This window comes from Balaenoptera borealis, assembly GCF_965194805.1.
Source record: "Balaenoptera borealis genome assembly, chromosome: 11".
NCBI lineage: Eukaryota > Metazoa > Chordata > Mammalia > Artiodactyla > Balaenopteridae > Balaenoptera > Balaenoptera borealis.
Genome location: NC_138868.1, coordinates 97,194,448 through 97,212,994, shown reverse-complemented (window position 1 = coordinate 97,212,994; position 18,547 = coordinate 97,194,448). Strand labels below are relative to the sequence as shown.

Sequence of the window (18,547 nt, the reverse complement as noted above, 5' to 3'; positions counted from 1 at the left end):
AGAAGAGCCTGGGGTAACAGAAATTATAAAGACTTAGGAGACGAGCAGCCCTGAATGACTCCCCCTCCCTGTGTAGCTGTGTGAATTTGGGCAAATTACTTAATCTCTCTGAACCTCAGTTTCCTCACTTGCAAAATGCAGGCAGGTATTAACCTATGCAGGGGGCTGTGGGGACTAAACGAGGTGACCTAAGGAAAGCGCCTGGCACAGTGGATGGGAGAGAGGCACGTGCACAGGCGAGCGTGCTCACAGGGCAGAGGGATCAGTATGTGAGGGTCCTAGAAGCTTGTCCCGTGGGGGCACTTTAAGAAATTAGGAACATTCTGCCTGGAGAAGAGGAGACGAAGGAGAGGGACGGGGAAATGTAGCTGACTTCAGATGTCTGAAAGGCCGCAGTAATAAAGAGGGGAAGGCCTTGTTCTGGGGGTCCTCAGAGGACAGAATCGGGCTGAATGTGGGGAAGTGACAGGGAGTGACATTCCTTTCCTCCTCGGAGTAAAGAAAAGCTTTCTAGGGAATTCCCTGATGGTCCAGTGGTTGAGACTTGGCGCTTTCACTGCCATGGACCTGGGTTCGATCCCTGGTTGGGAAACTAAGATCCCGCAAGCCACGCGGCATGGCCAAAAAAAAAAAAATGCTTTCTAACAGCCAGAGCTCTTAGGACATCCCTGTTTAGAAATGAGCTCTCCACCAGCTGATGCTGATCGGCTATAGTGATCAATTAACAATGGGGATCAATTTACTGAGCATTGCTGTGCGCCAGCCACTGTACTGAAGCGCTTTCCTTACTTTATCTCATTCCCTCCTCACAGTACTCCTGTAGGGAAATATGATTATCCCCATTTCATAGATAAGAAAACTGAGGCTCAGAGAGGCCAAGTAACGCATCTTTCCTCGACTCTTTACTGCCCGTCTAGTGGAGGGACTCCTATGAGATGTCAGGGAGAAGACTGAGGGGTAGGGGTAGGGGAAGAAGCTGGCCGCTGGTTCCAAGAGGCCTCTGCCGCTAACACGCCCTGCTTCCTCCATTCCAGGTGACTACTGTAACCTGCCCCTCTACGCCAAGTCGGAGGCCTTCTTCCGAAAGGCAGACGGGCGGGAGCCCTGCCCCGTGGTCCCGCCCCGCGAGGCCTCCATCAGGAACCTGGCTCGAACCTACCAGCCCCAGGCTCGCCACCTGACCCTGGACCCCGCCAGCAAGCCCTTGGGCCTCCCGCACCCGGGGGCCGCCGCCACAGCCACCTTACCTCAGAGGACTCTGGCCATGCCAGCTCCCCCAGCCGGCACGGCGCCCCCGGCACCCGGTCCCACCCCTGCCGAGCCCCCGGCTGCCCCCAGTGCCGCCCCTCCGGCCCCCAGCACTGAGCCTCCGCGGGCCGGGGGCCCACACACCAAAATGGGGGGCTCCAGGGACTCACTTCTCGAGATGAGCACATCAGGGGTAGGGAGGTCTCAGAAGCAGGGGGCCGGGGCCTACTCCAAATCCTACACCCTGGTGTAGGGGCACAACCAGAAGAGCGGCCCTCCGCCTGGACCTGTCTGCACCTCCAGCCCTCACACACCAGCTGGGCTGATTTCCTGCATTATTTATATTAAATTGACAGACAAAAACCAACCAACAAGGGAAAGACAACCCCCAAGTCATGAACGCTTGTACATAGAACTCTTTTGTACAAATGAAACTATTTTCTTCTTCTCCATGAAGCCAGGGCACAAAGAATTTGACAGTGCGAGTCAAATTCCCCACCCCACAAAATATGTGTGGAGAGATATATACATATATAGAGGGAGAGGAACACATCGACAATCTATATATCTATATATTTCTCTCACCTTATTTTGAGACAGAGGCACAAAGGCTCAGCAATTTTTCCCTCCTACTCACCCTCCCTCCAATCTAGGTGGTTTTGACAAAGACCAAAATCCCAACTCAGAGACACTGCATGCGATTTTACTGTTCCAAGAAAACCAGGAGTTGCTTCAATTTGCAGATGCTTATGTGTTGATACCTTTTTCTATGAAAAAAGACCCAGCGCCGTGTGCAATAAAGGTTATGTTTCTACATGGTGGCTTTTTTCCCATTTGGCAAGGGCCAGTGGGGAGGCAGGGAGGAAAGGCCCCTATACCAGGCCGTCTGTCTCTCAGGGAGAGACTTCGAGAAGCCGGGCTTTAGCTCAGCACGTTAAACTTTTTAAAAGGCTTTCCATTAGCCAAGCCGCCTCCTTGAGCACTTCTGTGCTGGGCCCTACGGAGGACCAGCTGTGTGTCTTTGAGCGAGCTCCTAAACCCCTCTGAGCCACAGTTTGCTTATTGGTAAAATGAGGCAACCTTGGCGAGAGGGCTTGGGAGCTGGTATGGGGGTGGGAGGCTGTGTCTACTGGCTTCTCTCCTGTGGGAGAAAGCAGTGTAGCCAGGGGAACAAAGCTACGCTAACCGCTAGTGGGCAGTTAAGTTGTGTAAGAGATGCCTCTAAACTGGGAAGGGAGGGAGAGATTATATTACCCTGGGGGTCCGGCCAGAGCCTGAAGTTCTGGGCTGACTGTTAGGACAAGATAAGACCAAAGGGAGAAGGAGTGAGGTCATCAGAGGTCAGAGAGGTGAAAAGGGCTCATGGAGGAGGGGAATGGGTTGCAGCCAGAGAGAATGAGGCAGCGGGCACCTGGTGTCAGAGGAGCTGCAATTAGATTCCAGGTGGAAGGAATCGCACCCACGTGCAGGTACGCAAAGGAGCCGTTTCTGAGAAGAGGGTCAAAGGGCACGTGAGCTGGGCCTCCAAGGACGTGAGGGTTTGGATAGGCAGAGGAGAGGGAAGGACCCAGGAGAAGGCAAAAGCCCAGGGGCGTGGAGTTCACAGTGCCCCTCCACGGTGGCCAGGCCCCCTGGGTGAAAAGGAAGTGCCCCTCAGAAGTACAAAGGGGGCTCCTGAGCTCAGCACCCAAAGTCGAGACTGAGTTGTGGACCGGGAATCTGGAAGGAAGGTGAGCCTGGGCCCTGCTGTTCCCACCACCCCTTCCCCAAAACGGAGAGAAGGAAGAGGGAAGGGGACCCCAGGGCTGGGGAGGGGGGAGGGAGGGAGGGAGGGAAGGTGTGTGCAGGATGCGAGTTGTACCCGGCAGTCTGGGCCACAGGGAGGCCCTCCCTGGCATGCATGACCTTGGGTAGAAGCGCTTTCCAATAAGCGGCTCATTCCACAAACAGTTCCTGAGCCCCAGCGAGTGCGGACACGGGAGCTCCCACCCATGGGTAACTACATTGCAGGGGGAGGGCTGTTGGCATGAAAGACGGGAGGGGGCAGAGGTTATGTGCTCCTGGGTGACTCCTAGGCCCTTGGGGAGACTCCCTCTCAGCCCCCACAGCCAGGATGCACCCGGAGAACCTGCTAGCGGCATTACTGAGAAAAGGCCCTCCAGACTCCTTCCATCACTGGAGGACGGGCTACCTCCCCAGGGCTGCATGCGCCACCTGCAGGTCACTTCTCAAACTGCAGGCCCAATGATCAAGCCCCGAGTTCTCATTGAAGATTGGCTGATGTAAACTCACGGCAGGTTTGGGAAGTCGGCATCACCATCTCCATTAGGCAGGTGAGAAACTGGAGCCCTGGAGAGCCGAGTAAGTTATCCAAGGTTAGAGGAGCAGGAAGAGATGGAGATGAGGTTCAAACCAAGAGCGTCTGATTCCTTAACCTCTGGGCCATCCTGCCCCATGTTTCACTATTCAGAGGCTGTTTCAGTTCTGCCCTGAGGATGATGCCAGGTGAACACTCTGCCAGGACCAGGTGACCCAGCTGGCCTCACTGGCGGGAAAGCAGCCAGTGTGGAACTGTTAGCCATTCAGGGAGGGGAGCCTCTACCGCATGCTGAGCTGGATGGAGTGGGCAGCTCGGACGGGCTGACTCTGGCAGGGACAGTCATAGCAGGGGTGTTCGGCTCTGGGGCTCTGTTGGAGAAGGCCTTGGACCCGAGGTGGATCGTGTAGGAGGGAAAAGGACTTGAAGAGGCAACAGAGCAGTGAAGCACGAGCCAGTTTCACTTGTGCTCAGTTGAGCTGGGCCCCTTACTAAGAAACACGAGTTCTGGAAATTCAGACAGACTCGTGCAAAATCCACACACTTTTGTGGGCTGATGATTTCTAACCTCTATGCGTTCTTTAGCTAAACCACAAGCCTGCCTGTTTGAACAGTACTCAGAAGCTAGTTCACTGATTAGCTCACCTCCTGCTCAGTCATCCCCAGCTCATCATCACTGAACACTGTATCTGGAGCCGTCATCTTACGCATTTTCCTGCTCCTTCCCAGATCTCCACTTTGTCCCCCACAGACAAGACCACCATGTGTCTCTAGCATCTTGATACTCAAAGTGCGGTCCACAGACCAGCAGCAGGAGCATCACCTAGGAGCTTGTTAGACATGTGAATTCCACACCCCAGGACCACTGGATCAAAATCTGCAGTTTAGCAAAATCCCTAGAGGATTCATATGCACCCTAGAGTTCAAGAAGCCCTCTAGAAAGGCTTCCGAGAGAGCATGCCCTTGCTCTCTCCCTTCTGCCAAAAACCAGAGCTAGACCAGTGGATCTTAGTTGCACATCAGATTCACCTGAGAAGCTTGTTAAAAAACAAAGAAGCCCAGATCTCGCCAATCCCAACTGAATCACAATTTGCAGGCATGCAACCCAGGCATTTGTACTTTTTGTATGTGTGGTAAAAGATACACAAAATAACATTTACCATTTTAACCATTTCTTAAAATTTTTTAACTTTTATTTTATATTAGAGTATAGTTGATTTACAATGTTGTGTTAGTTTCTGCTGCTCAGCAAAGTGATTCAGTTATACATATACATATATCCATTCTTCTTCAGACTTTTTTTTTTTTTTTTTTTTTTTTTTTTTTTTTTGGCTGTGTTGGGTCTTCGTTTCTGTGCGAGGGCTTTCTCTAGTTGCGGCAAGCGGGGGCCACTCTTCATCGCGGTGCGCAGGCCTCTCACTATCGCGGCCTCTCTTGTTGCGGAGCACAGACTCCAGACGCGCAGGCTCAGTAGCTGTGGCTCACGAGCCTAGTTGCTCCACGGCATGTGGGATCTTCCCAGACCAGGGCTCGAACCCGTGTGCCCTGCATTGGCAGGCAGATTCTCAACCACTGCGCCACCAGGGAAGCCCCCAGACTCCTTTACCACATAAATTATTACAGAATATCAAGTAAGTTCCCTGTGCTGTACAGTAGGTCCTTGTTGATTATCTATTTTATATATAGTAGTGTATATATGTTAATCCCAAACTCCTGATTAATCCCTCCCCCCACCTTTCCCCTTTGGTAACCATTAGTGTGTTTTTGAAGTCTGTGAGTCTGTTTTTGTTTTGTAAATAAGTTCACTTGTATCATTTTTTAGATTCCACATATAAGTGATATCATGTGATATTTGTCTTTCTCTTCCTGACTTACTTCATTTGGTGTGATAATCTCTAGGTCCATCCATGTTGCTGCAAATGGCATTATTTCATTCTTGTTTATGGCTGAGTAATATTCCATTGTATATATGTACCACAACTTCTTTATCCATTCATCTGTGGGTGGACATTAAGGTGGCTTCCATGTCTTGGCTTATTGTGCACAGTGCTGCAGTGAACATTGGGGTGTATGTATCCTTTCAGCTTATGGTTTTCTCCAGATATATGCCCAGTAGTGGGATTGCTGGGTCATATGGTAGTTCTTAAGTTTTTTAAGGAACCGCCATACTGTTCTCCACAGTTGCTGTACCAATTTACACTCCCACCAACAGTGTAGGAGGGTTCCCCTTTCTCCACACCCTCTCCAGCATTTATTGTATGTGGACTTTCTGATGATGGCCATTCTGACCGGTGTGAGGTCACACCTCACTGTAGTTTTAATTTGCATTTCTCTAATAATTAGTGATGTTGAGCATCTTTTCATGTGCTTTCTGGCCATCTGTATGTCTTCTTTGGAGAAATGTCTATTCAGGGCTTCTGCCCATGTTTGATTGGGTTGTTTGTTTTTTTGATATTGAGCTGCATGAGCTGTTTGTTTATTTTGGAGATCAATCCCTTGTTAGTCACTTCATTTGCAAATATTTTCTCCCATTCTGTGGGTTGTCTTTTCTTTTTGTTTATGGTTTCCTTTGCTGTGCAGAAGCTTTTAAGTGTAATTAGGTCCCATTTGTTTATTTTTGTTTATCTTTTCATTACTTTAGGAGGTGGATCCCAAAAGATATTGCTGAAATTTATGTCAGAGTGTTCTGCCTATATTTTCCTCTAAGAGTTTTAGAGTATCCAATCTTACATTTAGTTCTTTAATTTCATTCTTTTACATGTAGCTGTCCAGTTTTCTCAACACCACTTATTGAAGAGACTGCCTTTTCTCCATCGTATATTCTTGCCTCCTTTGTCATAATAGTTGCCCATAGGTGCATGGGTTTATCTCTGGGCTTTCTATCCTGTTCCAATATCTATATTTCTGTTTTTGTGCCAGTACCATATTGTCTTGATTACTGTAGCTTTGTAGTATAGTCTGAAGTCAGGGAGTCTGACTCCTCCAGCTCCATTTTTCTTTCTCAGGATTGCTTCGGCTATTCAGGGTCTTTTCTGTTTCCATACAAATTAAAATTTTTTTTATTCTAGTTCTGTGAAAAATGCCATTGGTAATTTGACAGGAATTGCATTGAATGTGTAGATTGCCTTGGGTAGTATAGTCATTTTGACAATATTGATTCTTCCAATCTAAGAACATGGTATATCTACCCATCTGTTTGTGTCATCTTCGATTTCTTTCACCAGTGTCTTATAGCTTTCAAAGTACAGATCTTTTGCCTCCTTAGGTAGGTTTATTCCTAGGTATTTTATTGTTTTTGATGCAATGGTAAATGAGGTTGTTTCCTTAATGTTTTAACCATTTTTAAGTGTGCAATTCAGTAACATTAAGTAGATTCACCTTGTGGTGCAACCATCACCATTATCCATTTCCAGAACTTTTTCAGCTTCCCAAACAAAAACTCTGTACCCATTAAACACTAATTCCCCATTTCCCTTTCCCCCAGCTCCTGGAAACCACCATTCTACTTTCTGTCTCTATTAATTGGACTACTCTAGATGCCTCATGTCAGTGGAATCACAGTCACACAGTATTTGTCCTTTCTGTTGGTTTACTTCACTCAGCATGTTTTCAAGGTTCATCCATGTTGTAACATGTATCAGAATTTCATTCATTTTTAAGGGTGAATAATATTCCATTGCATGTATACATCACATTTTTTTTATCCCATTCACTTATTGATGGACACTTGGGTTCTTTCCTTTTGTTTGTGAATCTGCTGCTATGAGCATTGGTGTATAAGTACCTGTTTGGGTCCCCGCTTTCAATTCTTTTAGGTATATAACTAGGAGTGGAATTGTTGGATAAAATGGTAATTCTATGTTTAACTTTTTTTCATGAAGAACATATTTCTTTTTTATTGAGGTATAGTTGACATATAATATTGTATGTACATGATTTGATATTTGTATACATTGTGAAATGATCACCACAATAAGTCTAGTTAATATCTGTCACTATACATAGTTACCAAATTTTTTTCTTGTGACTTTTAAGATCTACTCTTTTAACAACTTTTAAATACGCAATACAGTATTATTAGCCATAGTTACCATGTTATACATTACATCCCCATGACTTATTTTATAACTGAAGTTTGTACCTTTTGACCCCCTACATCCATTTAGCCCACTCCACCACCCACCCACCCCCAACCCTGCCTCTGGCAACCACTAATCTGTTCTCTGTATCTATGAGCTTGTAGTTTGGGGGTTTTGTTGTTGTTGTTTTAATATTCCACGTATAAGTGAGATCATAGAATCCCTTGACAGTGATTCAAATACAACGGTATTTGTCTTTCTCTGTCTGACTTATTTCACTCAGCATAATGCCCTCAAGCTCCATTCATATCATCACAAATGGCAAGATTTTATTCTTTTTATGGCTGAATAGTATTCCATTGTATGTATATATCATATGTTCTTTATTCTTCATTGATGGACACTTAGGTTGCTTCCATGTCTTGGCTATTGTAAATAATGCTGCAGTGAGCATGAGGGTATAGACATCTTTTCAAATTAGTGTTTTCATTTTCTTTGGATAAATACCCAGAAGTGTAATTCCTGGGTCATGTGATAGTTCAATTTTTAATTTTTTGAGGAACCTCTGTACAGTTTTCCATAGTGGCTACACCAATTTACAGTGTCACCAACAGTGTACAAGAGTATACTTTTCTCCATATCCTTACCAACACTTGTTATTTCTTTTTGATAATACCCATTCTAACAGGGGTGATGTGCTCTCACTGTGGTTTTAATTTCCATTTCCCTAATGATTAATGATGTTGAGCACCTTTTCATGTACCTTTGGCCACCTGTGTTGTCTTCTTCGGAAAAATATCTATTCAGATTTTCCGTCCATTTTTTAGTCAGATTGGTTTTTTCTATTAAGTTGTATGAGTACTCTATATATTTTGGATATTAACCCCTTATCAGATATACGATTTGCAAATATTATCTCCCATTTAGTAGGTTGCCTTTTCATTCTGTTAATGGTTTCCTTTGCTGTGCAGCAGCTTTTTAGTTTGATGTAATCCCACCTGTTTATTTTTGCCTTTATTGCCTTTGCTTTTGGAGTCAGATCCAAAAAATCATCACCAAAAATGATACCAAGGAGGTTACTGCCTATGTTTTCTTCTAGAAATTTTATGATTTCAGGTCTTACATTCAAGTCTTTAACCCATTTTGAGTTAATTTTTGTGTATGGTGTAAGATAGTGGTCAAGTTTCATTATTTTGCATGTGGCTGTCCAGTTTTCCCAACAGCATTTATTATAGAGACTGTAATTTCCCCATCATATATTCTTGGCTCCTCTGTTGTAAATTAATTGAGCATATATGTGTGGGTTTATTTCTGGGCTCTCTATTCTATTCCACTGATCTATGTGTCTATTATTATGCCAGTACCATACTGTTTTGATTACTATAGCTTAGTAATATAGTTTGAAATCAGGGAGGATGATGCCTCCAGCTTTGCTGTTCTTTCTCAAGATTGCTTTGGCCACTTGACATCTTTTGTGGTTCCACACAAATTTTGGGGTTGTTTGTTCCATTTCTATGAAAAATGCCATTGGAATTTTGTTAAGGATTGCATTGAATCTGTAGATCGCTTTGGGGATTATTGACATTTTAACAATATTAATTCTTCCAATCCATAAGCACAGAATATTTTTCCACTTATTTGTGTCTTCTTCAATTTCTTTCATCAGTGTCTTATAGTTTTCAGAGTACAGGTATTTCACCTCCTTGGTTAAATTTATTCCTAGGGATCTTATTCTTTTTGTTACAATTGTAAATGAGGTTGTCTTCTAATTTCCCTTTCTGATAGTTTGTTATTAGTGTATATAAACATAACAGATTTTGTATATTGATTTTTATATTCTACAACTTTACTGAATTTGTTTATTCTAACAGTTTTTTTGGTAGCGTCCTTAGGGTTTTCTATATACAATATCATGTCATCTGCAAATAGTGACAGTTTTACTTCTTCCTTTCCAATTTGGATGACTTTTATTTATTTTTCTTGCCTAATTGCTCTGCCTAGGACTTCCATACTATGTTGAATAAAAGTGGTAAGAGTGGACATCCTTGTCTTGTTCCTGATCTTAGAGGAAAAGCTTTCAGCTTTTCACTGTTGTGTATGATGTTAATTGTGGGTTTGTCATATATGGCCTTTACTCTGTTGAGGTATGTTCCCTGTATTCCCACTTGGTTGAGAGTTTTTATTATAAATGAATGTTGGATTTTTGTCAAATGATTTTTCTGCATCTATTGAGATGATCATATGATTTTTTTAAATTTATTTATTTATTTATTTATTTATTTTTGGCTGTGTTGGGTCTTCATTTCTGTGCGAGGGCTTTCTCTAGTTGCGGCAAATGGTGGCCACTCTTCATCGCAGTGCGTGGGCCTCTCACTGTCGCGGCCTCTTCTGTTGCGGAGCACAGGCTCCAGACGTGTAGGCTCAGTAGTTGTGGCTCACGGGCTTAGTTGCTCCGCGGCATGTGGGATCTTCCCAGACCAGGGCTCGAACCCGTGTCCCCCGCATTGGCAGGCAGACTCCTAACCACTGCGCCACCAGGGAAGCCCAATCATGATTTTTATACTTCATTGTGTTAATGTGGTGTATCATGTTGACTGATTTGCAGACGTTGAACCATCCTTGCATCCTGGGAATAAATCTCACTTAATCGTGATGTATGATCCTTTTAATGTATTATTGAATTATTTTTGCTAATATTTTGTTGAGAATTTTTGCGTCTATATTCATCAGGGATGTTGGCCTGTAATTTTCTTTTCTTGTGGTGTCCTTGCCTGGTTTTGGCAATGCTGGCCTCATAAAATGAGTTTGGATTTGTTCCCTCCTTTTCTATTTTTTTGGAAGATTTTGAGGAGGATTGGTATTAATTCTTATTTGAATATTTAGTAGAATTCACAAGTGAACCATCTGGTCCTGGACTTTGGTTTGTGGGAAGCTTTTTAATTGCTGATTCAATCTCCTTACTAGTAATTGGTCTATTCAGATTTTCTGTTTCTTCATGGTTCAGTCTTAGAAGTTTGTATGTTTCTAGGAATTTATCCATTTTGTCTAGGTTGTCCAATTTGGCATGTAATTGTTCATAGTAGTTTCTTAAGATCCTTTCTGTTTCTGTAGTATCAGTTGCAATGCCTCCTCTTTCATTTTTTTTTTCCACACTGTCTGGCTTGTGGGATCCTTGTTCCCTAACCAGGGATCAAACCAAAGGTCCCTGCAGTGGAAGTGTGGAGTCTTAACACTGGACCCCCAGGGAATTCCCTCCTCTTTCATTTCTGATTGTATTAATTTGAGCCCTCTCTTGTTTTCTGAATGAGTCTAGCTAAAGGTTTACCAATTTTATCTTTCCAGACAACCAGCTCTTAGTTCATTGATTTTTTTTCTATTGTCTTTTTAGTCTCTATTTTATTTACTTCCACTCTGATCTTTATTTCCTTCCTTCTACTAACTTTGGGCTTCATTTGTTCATTTTTTAGTTCCTTAAGGTATAAATTTAGGTTGCTTTGAGATTTTTCTTGTTTCCTGAGGTAGGTATTTATAACTATGAACCTCCCTCTTAGAACTGCTTTTGCTGCATCCCACAAATTTTGGTATGTTATATTTCCATTTTCATTTGTCTCAAGTCATTTTTAAATTTCTTATTTGATTTTTTCATTGACCCATTTGTTGCTCAGTAGCATGTTGTTTAATCTCCACATATTTGTGAATTTTCCAGTTTTCTTCTTGTGACTGATCATTTTAACCATTTTTAAGTGTACAGTTCAGTGGCATTAAGTACATTTACAATGTTGTGCGACATCACCACTATCCATTTCCAGAAATTTTTCATCATCCCAAAGAAAAACTCTATACCCATTAAGCACTAGCTCCCTTTCCCCTCCACCCAGCCTCTGGTAACCACCATTCTACATTCTGTCTCTGTTAATGTGACTAGTGTAGGAAACTCATATAAGTGGAATCATACAGTATTTGTCTTTTTTGTCTAGGTTTTTTCACTCAGCATAATGTTTTCATGGTTCACCCATGTTGAAGCATGTATTAGAATTTCATTCCTTTTTAAGGCTAAATAATATTCCATTGTGTGTATATATTACACTTTTTGTCCCATTCACTTATTGATGGACACGGGTTGTTTCCTTTTGCAAATTGTGAATATTGCTATTGTGAATACTGCTGCTATGAACATTGGTGTATAAGTAATTGTTTGAATCCCTGCTTTTAATTCTTTTGGGTATACAACTAGGAGTAGAATTGCTGGATCAAATTGTAATTCTATGTTTACCTTTTGAGGAACTTCCTAACTGTTTTCTGCCAGACATCTGTATTTGTAACAAGAAAGATGATACCCAAGCATTTATTCACTCACCAAATACACTGAAACCCTTCCTATGCCCTGCCACTGAGCTAAGCAGTGGGGATGCAAAGGGCCAGTGCTGGTGACTACAGTTCCTAGTCCCCTGACTTCTGGATAGGGTCCTAAGACTAAGTTCTGACCAGTGGAATGTGGTAGAATTGATACATGTTATTTTCAGAGCTGGCTTAGCCACCCTCCACTTTCGCCAACTGGATGTCAATGCCAAAGGTGAGCTCAGAAACCACTTACTAACGATGACAGAGCTTCACTCAGCCTGGTTTCCTATACATCTGTGCAGAGCAGAGGCCCCTCTACCCCTACGAATGCCAACTGGACTTTTTATGAGGAAAAAAAAAACTTGTATTAAGCCACTGAGATTTGGGAGTTTATCTTTACAACAGCTAACAGCATCTTAATTTATGCAGAAGATGAGGAGGAACTTGGCTCTCCATGGAAACCCTCACTCCATAACTCAGGTTCAGGGCATCTCCCCACATGCCATCTCCCCTTCACTCACATCTATGCAGGCAAAGTGTTGGGGAACAGCAACTGATGAGCTCAGAGAGGAGGGTAGCTTTGTTTGTAGGAGAGGAGGTTGGGAGGACCAGTCAGGGCTCTGTTCTTCCTCCCAGAATCCATATCTTCTGGGCAGTGGCAGCAATGCTTTCAGGCAGAAGGGGCAACAGCTGCCAGATGTGTGTTACCCTGGAGGTGATCCAGGTTTGGTTTTAGTGTCTCTAAGAATCAGTGAATCTCAGGATTCAAACAGGCCTTCAGGGCTACCTGGTTCAGACTTCCATCCAGATCTTGAATCCCTTCTGCAATTAGCAAGGATCATCTGTCCTTCACGTGCTTACCTCCTGATAGAGAATGCATCACCTCCCAAGCCAGCACAGTTCACCTTTGGACAGCTCTGCTAGGAAAGTCCCCCTTACACTAAGCTTGATCTGCCCCTCTGACTTTTACCCAAAGTCTTGGTACCATCAAGGGCAGAGAATGGGTCTATCCCTTCCCAGTTATACCTAGGACAGTGCCTGACTTAATAAAAGCATAATATATGTTAGATAGATGGATGACAGGTAAAGAGTGGAAGAAATGGTCAAGGAGTGGAAGACCAGTGAAGACTGAGGCCTCATGAAATCTTGATTTTCTCAGCATAGTGTCCCAAGGTACAAGAAAACAATACAATGTAACACAATAATAACTGCTGCTTTTTTTAAACTTTTATTTTATATTGGAGTATAGTTGATTAACAATGTTGTGTTAGTTTCAGGTGTACAACAAAGTGATTCAGTTATACATATACATGTATCTATTCTTTTTCAAATTCTTTTCCCCATTAGGTTGTTACAGAATATTCCCTGTGCTATACAGTAGGTCCTTGTTGGTTATCCATTTTAAATATAGCAGTGTGTGCATGTCAATCCTAAACTCCCTAACTATCCCTCCCTACCACCCTTCCCCCCAGGTAACCATAAGTTCATTCTCTAAGTCTGTGAGTCTGTTTCTGTTCTGTAAATAGGTTCATTTGTATCACTTTTTTTAGATTCCACATATAAGCGACATCATATGATATTCCTCTTTATTGAGAGTCTACTGTGTTAAGCACTCTGCTCACCACTTAGCATGGATACTCTCATATCTTTATAATTACCTGTAAGAAAGTATAACTCCTATGAAAACAAAAACATATGTGGTTCAGTCTCAGAGCACTGGTGCTGGTCAAAGAACCTCAGTCCAACAACCAAAATGTTTTCTGTTTTAGTTTTGATTTTTTTTTTTTTTTTTTTAGATTCCACGTATAAGTGAGATCATACAGTATTTGTCTTTCTCTATCTGACTTATTTCACTTAGCATAATGCCTTCAAGGTCCATCCATGTTGTCACAAATAGCAGGATTTCCTCAATCTTTTATGGCTGAATAGTATTCCATTGTATGTATATACCACAACTTCTCTATGCATTTATCCAACACTCAGGTTGTTCCCATGCCTTTCCTATTATAAATAATGCTGCTTTGAACGTGGGGGTGAGATATCTTTCCAAGTTAGTGTTTTCATTTCCTTTAGAAATATTCCCAGAAGTGGAATTGCTGGATCATATGGTAGTTCTATTTTTAATTTTTTGATGTTACTGTTTTCCATAGTGGCTGTACCCGTTTACAACCCCACTAACAATGCACAAGTGTTCCTTTCTCTCCACATTCTTGCCAGCATTTGTTATCTCTCATCTTTTTGATGATGGCTGTTCTAACAGGCATAAGGTGATATCTCTTTGTGGGTTTGATTTGCATTTCCCTAATGCTTAGTAATGTTGACCATCTTTTCATGTACCTGTTGGTCATTTGTATATTTTCCTTTGGGAAAAAAATGTCTCTTCAGGATTTTGCCCATTTTTAATTGGATTATTGGGGGTTTTGCTATTGAGGTGTATAAGTTCTTTAAATATGTTCGCTATTAACCCCTTATCAGATATATGATTTACAATATCTTTTCCCATTCCATAGGTTCTTTTCACTTTATTGTTTCTTCTGCTGTGCAGAAGATTTTTAGTTTGGTGTAGTCCCACTTGTTTATTTTTTTATTTTGTAGCTGTGCTTTAGGTGTCATATCCAAAAAATCATTGCCAAGGCCCATGTCAAGGAGTTTTTTCCTATGTTTTCTTCTAGGAGTTTCATGATATCGGGTCTTATATTTAAGTCTTTAATCCATTTTGAGTTAATTTTTGTGAGTGGTGTAAGATAAGGGTCTAGTTTCATTCTTTTAAATGTGAATATCCAATTTTCCCAGCACCATTTATCAAAGAGATTATCTTTTCTCCAATGAGTATTCTTGGCTCTCTTAGTAAATATTAGTTAACTGTATATGCTTGGGTTTATTTCTGGGTTCTAAATTCTGTTCCACTGATCTGTCTATTTTTATGCCAGTATCATACTGTTTTGATTACTATAGCTTTGTAATACAGTTTGAAATCAGGGAGTATCATGCCTCCAGCTTTGTTCTTCTTTCTCAGGATTGTTTTGGCTATTCAGGGTTTTTGTGGTTCCATATAAACTTTAGTGTTGTTTTTCTATTTCTGTAAAAATGCCATTGAAATCTTGATAGTGATTGCATTGAATCTATAGATGGCTTTGGGTAGTACTGACATTTTAACTATAGCCTTCCAATTCATGAACATTTATTTATGTCTTCCTCAATTTCTTTAATCAACGTCTTGTAGTTTTCAGAATAGAGATCTTTCACCTCCTTAGTTTATCCCTAAGTATTTTATTGGTTTTGTTGCTATTGTATAAATGGATCTTTTCTATATTTCATTTTCAGATAATTTGTTGTTAGCATATAGAAATACTACTGATTTTTTTTTCACACACACACACACTGTATTTTATTTTTACAAGAGATAAATAGACTGACACCAAGCATTGTACATGGATGACCACAACAAAAGCAACAATGATTGCAATTACCAAACATGAAACACACTCATACTATGTCATAATATTGACATTCAGTCCAGTAATCCTCCACTGTAACAGCTCCTTTACTTTGCAGTGAAAATTGATTTGTATATTCTTTGCCTCTGAGTCCTTGTGGGATTTTTTTTTTTAATTCAGACAGAAAGTCACAAAAATTATACTCATCCTCATCAGTTCACTCAGTCCCATGTAATTAATTTTTTTTCATCTTGATCTTTTGTTAGCACTTTTATGAGTTCATCAGTTTTTCATTAGAGTTCTGAAAATGCTTATTCATTCAGTTCAGCAGTACAGTCAGTTACCAGAAACCTGTACTTGTCAGAGTCTTTTCCATGAATTTCTTGAAGATGAAAGCCTTTTATAGGAACATATTTGCAAAAGCATCAGAGTACGCCCAGCACTGTCTGTAAATGACAAAAGACTTTAAAATGACCACTGTTAAAGATTTGATGAAAGTTCATAATAATGCAGTTGACAAGAAAATTAGTTATTTCTGAGATATACATTTTAAAGTAATAACTAGGATTATTACTTATAACATTATACCAGAACATATAAGATTTTTAGAAATTTCATGTAATGTCTGAAACATTTATATTAACATATTTCCATACAAATAACCCAATTAAAGTTTAGTATTAGTTGTTTTGTTTGTTTGTTGTTTTATACTGCAGGTTCTTATTAGGCATCAATTTTATACACATCAGTGTATACATGTCAATCCCAATCGTCCAATTCAGCACACCACCATCCCCACCCCACCGCAGTTTTCCCCCCTTGGTGTCCATATGTCCATTCTCTACATCTGTGTCTCAACTTCTGCCCTGCAAACCGGCTCATCTGTACCATTTTTCTAGGTTCCACATACATGCATTAATATACGATATTTGTTTTTCTCTTTCTGACTTACTTCACTCTGTATGACAGTCTCTAGATCTATCCACTTCTCAACAAATGACTCAATTTCGTTCCTTTTTATGGCTGAGTAATATTCCATTGTATATATGTACCACAACTTCTTTATCCGTTCGTCTGTTGATGGGCATTTAGGTTGCTTCCATGACCTGGCTATTGTAAATAGTGCTGCAATGAACATTCGGGTGCATGTGTCTTTTTGAATTACGGTTTTCTCTGGGTATATGCCCAGTAGTGGGATTGCTGGGTCATATGGTAATTCTATTTTTAGTTTTTTAAGGAACCTCCATATTGTTCTCCATAGTGGCTGTATCAATTTACATTCCCACCAACAGTGCAAGAGGGTTCCCTTTTCTCCACACCCTCTCCAGCATTTGTTGTTTGTTGATTTTCTGATGATGCCCATTCTAACAGGAGTGAGGTGATACCTCATTGTAGTTTTGATTTGCATTTCTCTAATAATTAGTGATGTTGAGCATCTTTTCATGTGCTTCGTGGCCGTCTGTATGTCTTCTTTGGAGAAATGTCTATTTAGGTCTTCTGCCCATTTTTGGATTGGGGTGTTTGTTTCTTTGATATTGAGCTGAATGAGCTGTTTATATATTTTGGAGATTAATCCTTTGTCCGTTGATTCGTTTGCAAATATTTTCTCCCATTCTGAGGGTTGTCTTTTCGTCTTGTTTATGGTTTCCTTTGCTGTGCAAAAGCTTTGAAGTTTCATTAGGTCCCATTTGTTTATTTTTGTTTTTATTTCCATTACTCTAGGTGGTGGATCAAAAAAGATCTTGCTGTGATTTATGTCAAAGAGTGTTCTGCCTATGTTTTCCTCTCACAGTTTTATAGTGTCCAGTCTTACATTTATGTCTCGAATCCATTTTGAGTTTATTTTTGTGTATGGTGTTAGGGAGTATTCTAATTTCATTCTTTTACATGTAGCTGTCCAGTTTTCCCAGCACCACTTATTGAAGAGACTGTCTTTTCTCCATTGTATATCTTTGCCTCCTTTGTCATAGATTAGTTGACCATAGGTGCGTGGGTTAATCTCTGGGCTTTCTATCTTGTTCCATTGATCTATGTTTCTGTTTTTGTGCCAGTACCATATTGTCTTGATTACTGTAGCTTTGTAGTATAGTCTGAAGTCAGGGAGTCTGATTCCTCCAGCTCCATTTTTTTGCCTCAAGACTGCTTTGGCTATTCGGGGTCTTTTGTGTCTCCATACAAATTTTAAGATGATTTGTTCTAGCTCCGTAAAAAATGCCATTGGTAATTTGATAGGGATTGCATTGAATCTGTAGATTGCTTTGGGTAGTATAGTCATTTTCACAATGTTGATTCTTCCAATCCAAGAACATGGTATATCTCTCCATCTGTTGGTATCATCTTTAATTTCTTTCATCAGTGTCTTACAGTTTTCTGCATACAGGTCTTTTGTCTCCCTAGGTAGGTTTATTCCTAGGTATTTTATTCTTTTTGTTGCAATGGTAAATGGGAGTGTTTCCATAATTTCTCTTTCAGATTTTTCATCATTAGTGTATAGGAATGCAAGACATTTCTGTGCATTAATTTTGTATCCTGCAACTTTACCATATTCAATAATTAGCTCTAGCAGTTTTCTGGTGGCAGTTTTAGGATTCTCTGTGTATAGTATCATGTCATCTGCAAACACTGACAGTTTTACTTCTTCTTTTCCAATTTGTATTCCTTTTATTTCTTTTTCTTCTCTGATTGCCGTGGCTAGGACTTCCAAAACTATGTTGAATAATAGTGGTGAGAGTGGACATCCTTGTCTCGTTCCTGATCTTAGAGGAAATGCTTTCAGTTTTTCACCATTGAGAATGATGTTTGCTGTGGGTTTGTCCTATATGGCCTTTATTATGTTGAGGTAGGTTCCCTCTATGCCCACTTTCTGGAGAGTTTTTATCATAAATGGGTGTTGAATTTTGTCAAAAGCTTTTTCTCCATCTATTGAGATGATCATATGGTTTTTATTCTTCAATTTGTTAATATGGTGTATCACATTGATTGATTTGTGTATATTGAAGAATCCTTGCATCCCTGGGATAAATCCCACTTGATCGTGGTGTATGATCCTTTTAATGTGTTGTTGGATTCTGTTTGCTAGTATTTTGTTGATGGTTTTTGCATCTATATTCATCAGTGATATTGGT

General features: G+C 41.1%; 1 protein-coding gene across 1 annotated transcript in view; it reads left to right on the top strand.

Annotated features, from left to right (window-relative positions):
- DSCAML1 (DS cell adhesion molecule like 1) overlaps window positions 1–2,062 on the top strand; it is a 349,698-nt gene extending 347,636 nt beyond the window's left edge. Inside the window, exon 33 of the mRNA XM_082341823.1 lies at window positions 1,035–2,062. Within this exon, the coding sequence (XP_082197949.1) occupies window positions 1,035–1,501 (467 nt within the window). The 3' untranslated portion in view covers window positions 1,502–2,062. The remainder of the gene's footprint in view (window positions 1–1,034) is intronic.
- The last annotated feature ends 16,485 nt before the right edge of the window (window positions 2,063–18,547 follow it).